At 43.0% G+C, this 14,540-nt stretch overlaps 1 protein-coding gene across 2 annotated transcripts; it reads right to left on the bottom strand.

The window, feature by feature from the left end:
- Positions 1-973: 973 nt before the first annotated feature.
- On the bottom strand, positions 974-13,149 carry LOC137892512 (casein kinase I-like). Of its 2 annotated transcripts, XM_068737715.1 has the most exons (11): positions 12,949-13,149; positions 12,616-12,685; positions 11,373-11,521; positions 11,038-11,272; positions 9,025-9,110; positions 8,826-8,910; positions 8,528-8,673; positions 7,115-7,195; positions 6,308-6,409; positions 4,313-4,419; positions 974-2,207 (listed from the first exon to the last, which is right to left on the bottom strand). In XM_068737715.1, the coding sequence occupies exons 1-11, from the start codon at positions 13,123-13,125 to the stop codon at positions 2,153-2,155; spliced, it is 1,293 nt and encodes a 430-aa protein (XP_068593816.1). In that variant the 5' UTR covers positions 13,126-13,149; the 3' UTR covers positions 974-2,152. The 2 variants fall into 2 exon arrangements, with proteins under 2 accessions (XP_068593816.1, XP_068593817.1); XM_068737716.1 differs by lacking the exon at positions 6,308-6,409.
- Between the last annotated feature and the right edge of the window lie 1,391 nt (positions 13,150-14,540).

Raw genomic sequence — 14,540 nt, 5'->3', positions numbered from 1 at the left:
ATGAATATATACATATAATCATTTTTTATACATTTATTCTCCACAAAGGTCTACAACAAAGGTCACAGATAGCCCACTTATTTGCAGCATGTTGTTTTCAGCCCCACTAGGAGGGCTAGGGATGGCAGAAGAATCCAGAATGACATATACTGACAACCACTGTGTGTCCTGTCATCATCAGGTCAACATCTTCCTTTGGTTCAATACTTTCACCGCCTAAATCATCAGCCTCAGCTGCGCTTTGTGTTTTTTGTGTTTGTGCTTTGTGCAACTGTTAGCATGCTAACACGCTAAGCTAAGCTGGGGATCTGTGTAACATCAGCATGTGCATGCTAGCAGAGCAACCCCCAATACCCTTCATCAGATCATCAGACTGAATTGCCATTTCATTTCATTGAATTGTTCAACAAACTGGAGAAGTAGACAGAAGAGTTCTGAACAAGACTACGACCAATGAGGATCAAAAACAAAACTTTGTATCTCAATTTTTAATCCATTTTACAATGTGGTTCTCTTTACAGTGACTGGTAGCGCCTCACAATCCAGATCTATTTAGTCTGCTTAGCCCTTTTCTGTCAGTTCAAGGCCTTCATGCCTTCTCATAAATTGATGTTTCATTTTGTATTTGGGTAAGGCACTCGCAAGTAGTCGTAAATAAACTGCTTAAGCTTATTATTACTTAAACTTTGAGCATGACACTCTCCAGCTAGATCTGTACCTGGTTTTATCCTGTACCAGTTTTTTCTGGTGTGGCAATTTGCACTTAGCGGGGCAACTGCAATCTCAACACGAAGGGACCGACAAGACTTCTCTGGTAAACTTTTACAATTACCCTTCAGGTCAGATTCTCCAGACCCGTGTCCTGACCCGCCTGTATGATCATACTGTATCCTTAGTTAAAGCCCAGTTAAATGATGCACTCCAACATAGGCACAAATATCAAATATCAAACACAAACAATCATTGTTCACGATTCCCTTAAATAAAGATCAGCTTTTATTTTGTTTGGTTGTTTTTTAATGGAGTTATCCGACTTTCCATCTTCCAACCCAGAGAGAAAGAGGAAAAAATAAAACAGAAAATTAAAATTACAAGTTATTAAAAAAAAAAAAAAAAGAAGCATTTTGAGGAACACACTTCAAGCTACAAAACACAAACTTTTTCAACGCATAAAGACAGAAAAAAAAAAAACACAGGATCCAAATTGTAGACAGTTTTTTAGTTACAAATTAAAACAGGAAAAAGCATAGCTTCCACATAAACATCTTTTTAACTTTTGATTCTTGTGGTTGTGAGGGTATTCCTCTGAGGGTGAATGTGTCTGAGAAGTACACTGAGCCCAGTCTGTTGCAGGAAATAGACCAAGCCGCTCACGGTGTCTTCTTTTGACCCTAGAGAATAAAAACTTTATAGACTATATGCGAGAGCTGCATCTTTTTGTCCATGAAGTCTCTTTATGATGAGCTCGAGAACGTGTGCAGCGTGTTTGTATATATGTGTGTGTGTGTGTGTGTGTGTGTGTGTGTGTGTTTGTTTTGTGTGCACGTGTGGTCCGACAGACTCATTGCTTCCCATCTCTTTTGTTGTCCTCTCTTCTGTATCTCTTCAGAAATACACTTTTCTCTCTCATCTGAACCAGCCAATAAGGAAGAAATAAACCAAAAACCCCAAAAATAGAGAACTAGCCAGTCTGCCGATAAACCAGCTGAATCCAGTCTGTCAGCCAATCAGCTTGCCTTTTACAGTCTATCAACTGTTTTTATTTGTGGTCACTTGTTTCCCCCAGCAGTTTGTGTTGAACCAGTTTCAGTTCAGTTTGTGACCATAAATACAAGAAGACTCCTGGTGCAGCTAGTCCACAGTTAAAGCTCCCAGGTGGAACAGCAGACACTCCGCCTGTCCGGTCATTCCAGACCAGTAGAAACCAGTAGATCAGCTTTGCAAACATCCTGCTGCCCGGTGGCCCAGCCAGTCCAGCCGACTCAAGGTAAACTACAGGACCTCCAACAGCAGGGAAGGTGGGCCAGAGGGGGACTGAGGGAGGGAGGGGGAGGGAGGGAGGGGGAGAAAGAGAGGGTTACATGAAGAGGGCTCGAGGAAGAGACGGAGAGAAACCGCAGAGAGACCAGGGCTTCTCTCTCCTCTCTCCTCTTCATTTGTGTCTCTGGAGAGCTTTCCTCTTCCTCCTCTTGAAGAAACAGCAGCACCTGCAACACACGTCAAACAGTCTGTCATTTGTTATCATGCATTTGAAGTAACCATGAATTTTGTGAATTAAACGTGTAAACTCTAGTAAGACCTCTCATGAAGCTAATCAATAACGATAAGGATGATATTAATAATCTTTTTTGTATAGCACCTCTCATACAAGAAATACAGCACAAAGTGCTTTAACATAAAGCAAGATAGAGATGGAATGAACATTAAAAAAACTTCAATGGAGGTCATTTGAGACTTATTAAAACTTACACTCTTGTCTAGTGCTTCATTAATAATGGGTACCTGGGCGTCTGAGGCCAGAAGCAAACACAGAACCTTCCAATCTCCTATCAGACACACATTCACTACAGATCTGGACTACACCGAAACCATTGTATTTCTGCCGCCTCAGAACGTCTCAGAACCTCACCACAGCTCTTATCTGAACACTGCCCCTGTGGCACTGTGGGGATGTCAGGACACACACACACCACAGTCTTAGCATGCACCCACACATCAGCACATAGACTGCATCAAGTCAAGTAAAATACAACATTTCAAAAGAATTGCAGCAGTGAAAATAAGACACACTTGATAAAATAAGATAAGAACGAAAATAAGTACACTAGTGTTACTAGCTTTTTATACTATGGGTGAACACAAACCTTACAGCCAGAGTTAGAACAGTTTGGGTTATTTCTAGACATGCACTGATACCTGGATATCTGCCCATACAGATATAACTGCGATATCAGAGCACAACTAATACACACACAAATATTACAAAGCTATTCATTTGAAGTGTCAGGTTGGATTCACAGACAAGTGTAGGAGTGCAAATTGTTATTGCAACTCCTTTAATGTTTTGAATAATGTGAACCAATCAACGCACAGCAACTACTGGTGAGAAGATTTCTGTGTATGAGTTCAAAAATAATACGATACATTTTAAAGAGGAGAGAACCGACGACTTTTAAGAAAAGCGCTTATTGAGGCCGCCTGGTTAAAGAGCCAAAACACCGTCACTGTGAGGAAACACGCTGCAGTACAACTACAGCCACGTGTTGTTTATCTCACAGCCACTCGACCTCCGCGCTAACGACGCTAGCGTAGCTAACAAGCTTCTTATCAGCCGTAACACAGAGGGACATTCTCCACATTATTACATATTCATATGGAACGGTGACCTCAGTATCTGAAGCCGATACCAATGTAGGATCGGATCAGTCTCCTCTCGTTATCTCACAGAACAGATTTCTGCAGTGACGGGGTTTTTTCACTGTGGTCCCTGAATTACTTGAAGTGGCTTAGTTGGAAGAATATGATATCACATCACTTCCATCCACCAATCTTTTTTTAGCAATACCTGAATGAAAATGTGATGGTAGTTTTGAGGTTCTTTTCTTCCAGTTGGAATCAGACTCCTCCCACACGCCACTAAATAAGCAGAGCTTTTGACTGTAATGTCGGGTTTGCATTAGAGGTGGAAGCACCGTGATTTCCAGAGAAGCGAGCGTGGCGCTAATAATAAATGTTACAAAAAAAAAAACAACATAACAAAGCGCTTCTGTAGAATGAGACTTGCACTGTCAGCATCCTGTTAGTGCATAGTCAACACTTCCTGAAGCACTGCTTTTGAGAGTAGAAAGCCACAGAAAGTCAAGCAAACGGTCATATGAGCATCCTGGTTTGTTTTTACTACATAAGTTAGTCTGAATCAAAGTGATATTTTACCTGTAATGGCAAAACAATTTAAAGAAGAGTTGCAGGTGTTGACATATCCTACACATATATTCTAGTAGAACTTGTGTGTGCGTAAGTGGTAAATGGACTCGTACTTGTATAGCACCTTTCTAGTCTTCACCCATTCATACACTGATGACAGGGGCTACCATGCAAGGTGCCACCTGCTCATCAGAACTAACTAACCACTCACACACCTTCACACACCGTGGGCACAGCTCTGGAAGCCATTTGTCTTGCCTAAGGACACATCGACATGGACGAGTGGAGCCGGGGATCGACCCGCTCTGCTACTGAGCCACCCTCGCCTCGCCCTGTGTGTGTGTGTGTGTGTGTGTGTGTGTGTGTGTGTGTGTGTGTGTGTCCTTACTTGGTATCATCAGCCACCTCCACCTCCGCATTGGCTGTGATTGGTGCATTGGAGTGTCCTGCAGTGGGGTCGTCTGTATTCAGCTCCCCATTGGTGGAACTCATCACCTGGAGGTGACAAATGGAGGAGAGGGGGATGAGTACAGGCGTACCAACGTCCTATCTTGGTGGGGCAAAACAAAAAAAAGACCTGTACTACGCCACACTGAGGCGGATACATTTGAAAACAGATACATTTGAAAACATGCTTCTACACTTGTGTTTTCGAGTCATTTTTCAGAATTTATTTTTTTTCTACACTGTAGCACCGAAACAATAGAAAAGCAGATACAAGTCATGTTCTTCTTCACTTCAGTTACTGTGCCGAGTCTCAGCTGGTCAGACGTCCATCTGTGTCCCGCTCTCCACCCTCACACAAGGAAAAGATTGTTTTCAAATGTAGCTGGCTTAACGTGGACGTGGTCCTAACAGTCCATTACACAGTCCTGTGACACCTCTACAGACACTGTCAACATTAATTTTGCTGCCATGCAAAAAAAAGCAACACCTCTGCTTTATGACTTATAACAAAAAGCAACGACTACTTTTTGGCCTTGAAATGTTTTAACTTCACTCTGAACAGCTGTTCTGACATCACATGCATGCTTTTAAATATTTCCCTTCTCTTCAGTGCGCCTGACATTCCTGAAATGTGTTTTGTCGTTTTTTTTGCCAAAATATCAGGCTTGCCCACTCACTGACAATACTGCAGAGGCTTAAAGGTGTGTAGGATTTAGGGGGATGTATTGGCAGAAATCTTTTATTCAAAACTATTAATGTATTATCACCTGAAACTAAGAATGGCTGCCTTTTCCTTTAATTAGAATGAGCCCTTCCCATCTACATTGTTCTGCAAACCTGCATGCCCAAAAGAGAAACACTGCTACTTCTTTACATTACGAAAGACTTGGACGTCAACAGCTTTTAAGATCTGCGCAAATATCGCAACACGGACGTATTCCAAAAGCAGGTTGAAGGAATGAAAGAGGGAGGCTGCGTTCACACGGTCCAACCGTCCGCCACCACTGGGAAACCTCTGATTTTGATACAAAGAAGCAAAGGGGCACAGTCGTTCCACTGTTTCATATTTAGATTGTTAATCAGAGTAGTAATGCACGGCTGCATGTAATAAGGAACATTAGTGGACAATTAATTTCCAGTAACAGCTTAGTAGTAATATTGTCTTTTTCAGAATAAGGGCAAAAAAATCATGTGCATGTTAACATAGTCAGTGACATGAACACTACCTCTGGAAAAGTAAGCCTACAAGGTAACAGCTGTGTGCAGCCAACGTCAGCTGACACAGGACAGCTACTAGTGCCTCAGAATGCATTGAATCCCAATATGTTTAGACATGGATTCTGTCACGTGCAAATTCTCAATAAACACCAAGTCTGCAACACCACATTTCCCTCTGAACCGTGGTTTGATGATTTAACAGGTCACCACTAACTGAAAACCATAGAATCAAATAAGAGCAATGGCAGGTATTGAGCTACATTTGGAGTTCTGGGTCTAGAGTGCACGGCACAAGCCTGGATATAACAGAACAAAAGACCAAATGCAAGCTGAACCTTTCTTTACCAAACTCCTACGTCACACACAGAGTTTATCACCAACTCGTATGATCTCAGCAATAACTATCAACGTATCTGTTCTGTCAATAGAGAGGCCAGGACACAACTTTCTGTCCCTTGTAGAGTCTCCCTTATTTCAATGTGACAAAGGGGGTGCTAGTTTAAAAAAAAAAAAAAAAAGAAGCCCAAAATACGCTATGGTGGATGCATTCATTTAGAGTCTCTATTACAATAGTCCCATGAGAGGGGACTACTGAGGTTCTGAGGAAACAGACTAGAGGTCGGCCCTGCTCCGTCTCGGAGAAGGTCATGCAGGCAGACAGATAGACAGGTAGGCAGACAGACAAGAAGCCAGCAGAGCTAACCCTTCCTCTCAGTACCTGGACGGACCCGCCCAGCCTATCAGCAGTGAGATGGGAGCCCAGCAGCTCTCGATTGGTCACTGGAGTGGGCTGCGACTCACTGCCTTTCCCCTCTGGAGACTAGAGGAGACAGGAAGCCGATCGCAGGAGGAACGAGAAGGGAGGGAGGGAGGGAGGGAGGGAGGGAGGGGTTGGTGGTGGTGGAGGGGAAAAAGTGTAAAGGACATATAAGATGGAAGAGGAGGCACGCCATGGAAAGGGGCGGAGACGGGGTGGAAAAGAGAAAATGAAAAAGCAGTAAGGCGAGGGAGAAGTGAGAAGACAGGGCCAATGGAAAAGAGGAGCAGTACGGTGAGGAGAGAGAAAAGAATGAGGAAAGAGAAAAGAAATAGTGAGTTCAGAGTCAGTATTTGGTGGAGGAGCAACAGGCGGGTGAGCACTCAAGTGTGCATTACAGTGAAGTGCACAGGAGGCTGTGCACGAGTGGAAGCCCCATGCAAAAGGGGAAGGAGGAGGTCTATTTTCAGTGTTTCCTCAACCTCACCTGCCTCAGACCCACAGAGCAACCTTTGTGAACCTGGACTGACATGCATTTGTGTTTGGTGAATGTAGAGGAAGCGGGGTATAACCAGAACAAACCGCTCACCGTAGAATATGCAAAGATATTGATTGGGAAACTCATTTGTTCCGGTATAGAATGGGTTAGAATTATGTGCTCACATAACATCGACAAAAATAATAATATTAGGGCTGTCCCTGAATCGGTATGTGAATGAAAACAGCAACATGACCGTCTCATCATTTGTTCAGAGTGAGTGTGTGTACCTGGTTTTTGGTCTGCGGCGCTTTCTCTCGGTTGCTCGTCTGAAGTGGAGTCTCACTGGCCACTGGACCAATAGGAGTGGGCTAAACACACAGGAAGTCAGGTCAACATGGGATCAGAGTAAGGAAACAAGACGTTTCTTTATGTGGACTCATCCACCATTATTAATCTTATAGATAATGTTGTTGTACACGTTCAGCCATTAAAAACTAGCCTAGAGGCGTGAGAGCGATGCCGCTGAACGTTGAACTCAAAGCTCACGTTATTTGCCAATCAACGTAAGTCTATTCAGATTACAGTTCACAGAGAAGCTTAAAGGAGGAGGAGGAAGTGTCTTTCTGGAGTAGAGACATTAATAACTTGGGTGCATCACAAGTCTCAAACTTGTGTCTTAGTTCCTTCCATCGAGGGAGGAAACAAGGAAATGTGTTTTTAGAAAAATGAGACGTTCCTTTTCTCTGAAGCGTCACGTGAAGCGACGTCTGTTTCTGACGAAGGCGGATCAGCTGATCACAGCTGGATTGGCTGTCAGTCGGCTCTAACAGCTGGAGAGACTTTTGATGGAGTTTGTGTCAACACACACGTGCGCTGCCCTTATACTAATAAAGACACACCGTTATCTTCACTGTCAGAACAGCAGCGTTTTCTCTCTGTAACCCGTCATTTGTTTCATAAACAAACAACCTGCATTCTGTATCTGTACTGTGTCCATTCCTACTGGCAGTTTATAGAATGTATTCATTATTTGTGTCTAATTGTGAAGTCATTATTTCATAACCTAGAATTTAATTAGTGTATGGAAATGACGATAAATTATAAATATGTGTTTCTTGCTGACAGACTCTCCTTGCTCTCTTTGACTTGAATTCATTCATTCATTCATTCATTGTATCTATAATACAAGTTAAATAAAAGATCATGAAAAGAAATCTTTCTAATAAATGGAAAAAAGTTGTCCGTGGCCTTTTGTTTTTCAGACCTCAAAGTACCACAGATATTTAACTAGATAGTGAATCAGAAAACAAATATAATATGAAATTTAGGAGTGATACACTTGAGTTGAATCTGTCTTCACTCCGGTATGACGCTGAGATGCATCAGATCCGTCATAGCAGCTGCAGCATCCAATCAATAAGTGACCCAGCGAGGAGGTGTGTCGGTCACTGACAGGCTGCTCTTGTGTAAGCTCGCTCCTCGGAGCAGAAAGAAGATCTTCGGCCTTCAAGAAGACACACCAGAACAACTTCCGGTTCAAAAGAGGAGCGAGGAAGTATCAAATAAGAGACTCGCGATGGACCCCATGACTACTTCAACAGTTCCTGTTTACACAGTAGATCATCCAAATGATGATGAATGATCAATGTTTGAACTGACCTCTCAACACTGACCCTGCCCTAAACCCAGACCACACTCACCAGTGGCTTTCCAGTCCAGTCGTACTGGTAGTCGAAGATGTATCCGTTTCTGTCAAAGAGGTCCGTGAAGAGTTTCCTCAGATAGTCGTAATCTGGCTTCTCGAAGAAGTCCAGCCGACGCACGTACCGCAGGTAGGTGGCCATCTCTTCTGATGCATACGCATAGGCACCAAACCCACACACGCACACATTCACACACAGACACAAGATTTGATCAACATATGCTTACCTGATCCTAAATCACACTTGCACAGAAACGCTGACTTTTTTTTTTGTGGGTGTGTGTGTGAGTACGAACCAGGGAAGCTTTCACAGAGGACCTCTATGGGCGTGTCTCTCTTCGTGTCTCCTATCTTCTGATACCGTTCTTTCAGAGTGTCAGCCTAGTGAAGGAAGGGACATTTAATCGTAACAGTAATGAAGGAGAACAACAAAAGATGAAACAAAGATGGCTGAACTGATTAACACACTGGACGGTTGGTCAACTGCCTCCTCACCTTGAGTCCCTGCCAGGGTAGGCTGCCTCGCAGGAAGTACATGAACATGTGGCCCAGAGCTTCCAGGTCATCCCGCCTGCTTTGTTCTGAAACACAGAAGCACAACAAAAGGCTTCAATTACTCTCAATCACAACATGATTGATTGAAAGTGGCTGTCAAGCCTAAGTATGTGCATAGCAGGCCTGTATACTCAAGTGGGATGAGAACGTGGCGTGACAGCTCTGACACTCCCTTCCCCCATCTTTTGAATACAAGAAATCAATAACCTACAATTTTGACCATCCATTAATGTTTTCAGCTATTTATTCAGCAAATACGTCAAACATTTTCTGGTTTCGGCTCCTTAAATGTGAGGATTTGCGGCTTTCCTTTATATTAAATAAATGACTCACTGACTTTGGGAATGAAAAACTAATTATTTACTTTGGGGTCAGGATAAAAAAGGAGAGACTAGAACGCCACTCTCAATTTACTTTTTGGGCAAAACGCCCTTCTTGAGCGTGTATGAATCCATGTCCGTGAGAGGATATTAAAAAGTCTTTCCTGTTATTATCATCTACATCCAGCACCCAGTCTTTAAGGTCTAATAGTGAGTTATTTTGAGCGCATTGTGTCCATAGACAGTAAGTGGACGTAGTCCTCATGACGTCACTAATTGGTTTGTGGACTGGCAAAATTTACAAAATGAACATCATGTTGTATTGAAGAAGACTTGAAACAACAAATTCATGTTTACAATGTTTACTGAGCTAATAAATCAAGTGAGAAGTAGGCTTCTCATAAACTTCTATACAATCAGACTTCCACTTTTTGCAACCAGAGTAGTCGCCCCCTGATGAACATTTGAAAAAATGCAAGTTTCACACACTTCTGCATTGTCTTCACTTATCAGAACTTGAGGTTGCGCCTGGTTGTGTCTTAATTTTTACCTCCTTTTGACCCTTTGCTAAGCTACCACTCTGCTATCACGCTGTCAGAGCTTCTATGGAGCCCACACTGTCACTAACTGCTCTCTGAATGATGATCAACCAATGCGATTTCAGAGAGAAGCAGACAGAAGGCTTTACAAAATGCGTTTGAAGGATATATACAGGCTTGTCAAACTGATTCAGCAGTGAAGACAGGTTAAAAAGATAACGATAGAAGCTAAAGCTACATGTCACAGTGTAAAAGTGAACCACCACATCACCTGGAGATCCAGACAGAAGACAATGAAATGAAGGAACAACCCTGTTCCTCTTTATTCACTGTTACAATCATTAAAAAGCAGAAGCAGCATGTGTAGCCATTCAGTTTAACCTTAAGCTAGCATTAGTTACGATAGTTATTGACGTGCTCATGTACTCTTCTAATATTAGCTTTATATGAGCTATATACTATATCTCCTTCCAACCTCTCCGGGTAACGAGTATCATTATCACACGTTTAACCATGACGAGCTCCAAATCCACTAAACCAGCCTGAAGATGAAGAACATCTGAAGCCACTGATGAGAGTCTATGGAGCAGAGCGGGATAGTTGTTGGACCCTGGTCGGAGCTGGACGATGCTACGCTGTGATTGGCCAATCTGCTTTCAAGGGACTGGATTTAGCAAAGGGTCAATTATGGAGGGGATTTCTCACCATTATCCAATATTTTATAGATTAATCAAACAGTAGTTTACATATTACTCTACAATAAATTAGTTGCAGCCCTTATCATTTTCTCTATCTTTGGCCTTTGCCATGTGCCTCTTTCTTGCCACTCGCTGTGACGTGCATCAACATGTTGTCGGTGGCGGGATTTTACAAAGAGAACAACATACATGGTGAATTGACGCTCTTTGCACTCTGTTGGCTACAATGCCTTGAAATGCAATTGAAATGAATTAGGTCAAACTTTGTGACACTACTTTCAGTAGATCGCTGCTGCTGCAGAAGCCAAACACGGCTAAAGTTACATCAATGAATAAGCTAATGTTCTGTGACTGCGTTAAGAGTGTGTGCACATGCAGCATGACGGAGCAGCTCACCTTTCCCCAGATGTGTATTGATGCTCATATATCTTGCAGTTCCAGTCAGACTCTTGTGTTCTCTGTATGGGATGTGTTTCTTGGTCTCTGGGTCTATGTATTCTTTCGCCAGGCCAAAGTCTATGATGTGGATGGTGTGTTGCCGTTTGGAGCCAGGCCGGCCCACCAGGAAGTTTTCAGGCTTCACGTCTCGATAGATCAGGCTTCTGGTGTGGACAAACTCCATACGGGTTATCTAAGGGAAAGGACAGCGTGAAGATGCAGAGCTAAGTAATCCAACACTAAACTAAAAGTGTTTTTGAGATTTAAAAGAATAAAAAATGTTATGTGTTTACCAGTTGTATGGCTATCATAAGTACAGTCTTTAGAGAGAAGGTCCGGTCACAGAGGTCAAACAGATCTTCTAAGCTTGGTCCCAGTAGCTCCAGAACCATAGCATTGTATTTACCACATGGTCCAAAGTAAAACACCTGTGGTACGCCCTCTGGATGAACAGAAAGGAAAGTCAGAAAACATTTATGTATAAACGCCATACATTGATCAATGATATCGGTGAGGTGAGGTGCCTGAGCAGAGCCCAAAAGATATTAAAAGTTAAGAGCTGCCTCCCCCGTTGCCATCTGGCAAGAAATACAGATGTATGTGCTGCCGTACCACCAGATTGCGGAGCAGCTTCTTTTCTTAGGCTGCGAAACTCCTAAATACACTCTCCACCAGAATTACCGCCTCACGGGTATATGCATCAGACAACCAGTCAAGTTCCAGTTTACGTCCATGTATGTCCAAAATATCATAACTTAATCATTTTGTTTTGTGAGGTCACGTGATCAATACCAAAATCTATGTGTGTGTGTGTGTGTGTGTGTGTGTGTGTGTGTGTGTGTGTGGTGAGGCTCCATCACACTCGGTGAAACATGAGAGCAGAAGATATTAATGATATTGTAAAATGTTTGCAGCGGTGCACAACAATAGGGGAAACAGTGGCCATCAATTTGATTTTTCCGAAACCCAGCCCGCCTCAATACTGTGCCTGATCACCTCCTGTGGAGACACAGACAGAGGACTGAAGCTGCTGCTCTGCATGCTGTTCTATTCTACTTTATGCAGTGCACAAGAGACCCAGGGTTCAATATCAAGCAGCAATTCTACTGGCTAGGTCATGAGTTCCAAAGAAATTAATTTGTCAGGTTGGAAACCCATCCAGTGGTCTTGAGTTTGTTGCGGCACGAACAACACATACTGGTTTGTGTCGGCACAATGGGGGGACAGCATGAACCTCCCACGTGTTACAGTGGAAAGAAAGTGTGAAGTAGGAAATGGCTGCCGACATCCTCCCAAAGTCTGCTTTGCATAAGGAAACAGGGATTCCAAATTGGGCAAAAACAGGGAATGATAAGCAGAAAATGGCGCTACTCTTTGAGAATTATGCTAACAAACATAACTTATAAAGTCTTATTTGCTAGTTGACGTTCATGTTAGCTGTTCATGCTACGGACAGCTAACTTCATTATAAAATGTGCTCATATGCAAAGCTTTCAATCAAAATGCTGATTCTCACAGATTCTCAAACCTCCTCACCTGAACTTCCCAGCTGTTTGTAGAAGCGATATTCTAGGTGGAGCTGTGGCGCCCGCGACTTGATAGGCTCCTACAAAAGAAGATAATGTTTGAATTAGAATCATTATTTTGTCACACAATTCATAATATACAATTCATAATGCACATTTTTTTCAGGGCAATCCAACCCAAATGTTACGTTCTAAGAATATAATGGAATGAAACAATTTTCTGTCCCTTTCAAGTGCGAATCATTTTATTCTGAAATATGGATTAATAATTGTTCTTCTCACTATTACACATATTAAGTGTGCTGCCCTACAATACTATAAACTAGATACAAACTATTTTTACCAGTTTGATAGCAACGTATTCATTGGTATACAGGTTCTTTCCAAGTCGCAGCTCTCCAAAGTTCCCACAGCCGATCTTCTTTCCGACGCGGAAGTTCGGTCCGACCATCAGAACCCCGGAGTTGGAGCTGGCCCCCCGGCCACCATGCCCTGATCGACTCCCCGTCTTCCCAGGCATCCTTTTCCCCTCCTCTGTCTCCGCCTTCCCTCCACCTCCACCTCCACCTCCTCCACCTCCTCCACCACCACCACCACCACCACCACCACCTCCTCCTCCTCCTCCTCCTCCTCCACCACCTCCTCCTCCTCCTCCTCCTCCCCCTACTCCTCGCTTGTCAAAGTCCATCAGTTTGTGGTAGCCTGGTCTCTCCACGGTTAAGCCGATTCCATGCAACCAAAACAACTACCAAAACAACTGTCTAGCAGCTTTGCTGTTAGACGTGAGGGTGGTCTAGGCTGGCCCAAAATGCGACTTAAACTGGGCAGAGATTGGGACAGATGTGAGATGAATTCAAAGAAAAGAAGAGGCTATCATAAAGAACTGGAGCTGAGTTAGAAAAAGCTAGAACCAAGAAAAAGTGATGAGTGCTGATGAGAGTGAAAGAAAGCAAAAGCTGATGGGTTTTGGGGTGGGGTGGATAGATGACTAAATGAAAGAGAAATGAAAAGATGACGGGGTGAGGGGGCACCACTACCAACTAGTTTATACCCCCTTGAAGGGGGCCAGAGATGGTGATGGAGGGGAAGAGTATAATGGCCTGATCAGTCACCATACGCGGCTAGCCATATGCTAACATGCTATATGAAACTGGGAAGCCACACTAGCTTCAGGCTCAGACAAACCAGTCCACCATGACAACAGTCTGCTGTCAGCACAACACCCATGCACCCAGCCTCAGAACAGACTTTGACAGCAGAAAGTGTTCAGAGGTAGAAACGTATTTCTGAGGTTACCCTTTCTTGCATCTGATATTCAGGTACGACTACAAACTTTAGGTGTGTGATTTATTGCCATAAAAGTCTTCGTTGGCTGTCGAACATGTGATCGTATAAATGCTGGACCTCTGTACTTGTCCGCTGTCAGAACACCAGGTGAAGCTTTGGCCCCCAGGTGTTTGGAATGCGCAAGTGCCCAAGTTTAAACGCACCACCTGAAAGACACAGAAAAAATATGAAACGATGTTATAAAAGCAGAACCATATTTGAATACTTAATGTGTAGCACAGTACTTTGTACATCACGACACCAGACATTTTGTTCTTGATTGATTCTTGATACCCAATTCAATACCACGGTAAAAAAAACCTACATTTCAACACATAACATCATGATAACGTTAGAATTTACCTTTGCCAAAAAAAAAATTTATATTGAAAATAGCTTGAACGCATCATAATGTAACCCAATGCAACCTCCGTATGTTAGCTCCATTATTTAGCCAAGCGACACTGTGATGCTCATTGGCTGCTAACAGCTAACAGCTAATGTTAATTGGCTCTCCTCCTGCTGATTACAACACAGATCTGTTATTCACAATGTTGACTTATCAGGGAAATGACGGGGCGATGTTAGCTGTGACTCAAACCCTGACGC

Source organism: Cebidichthys violaceus, unplaced genomic scaffold (assembly GCF_023349555.1).
Source record: "Cebidichthys violaceus isolate CVI_PGR_0920_01 unplaced genomic scaffold, fCebVio1.0.p SCAF_8, whole genome shotgun sequence".
NCBI lineage: Eukaryota > Metazoa > Chordata > Actinopteri > Perciformes > Stichaeidae > Cebidichthys > Cebidichthys violaceus.
Note: the sequence above shows the minus strand (reverse complement) of the source record. Positions and strands in the feature narration are given on the sequence as shown.

What these genes read in the sequence shown, in the direction of transcription:
- LOC137892512 (XM_068737715.1), bottom strand. Translation starts at nt 13,125, where the DNA reads ATGCCTGGGAAGACGGGGAGTCGATCAGGGCATGGTGGCCGGGGGGCC. An exon ending in TTATGATAGCCATACAACTG is followed by an intron (nt 11,273 to 11,372) that starts GTAAACACATAA and finishes CCTTTCCCTTAG; the next exon opens with ATAACCCGTATGGAGTTTGT. An exon ending in ACTGGACTGGAAAGCCACTG is followed by an intron (nt 7,196 to 8,527) that starts GTGAGTGTGGTC and finishes CTGTGTGTTTAG; the next exon opens with CCCACTCCTATTGGTCCAGT.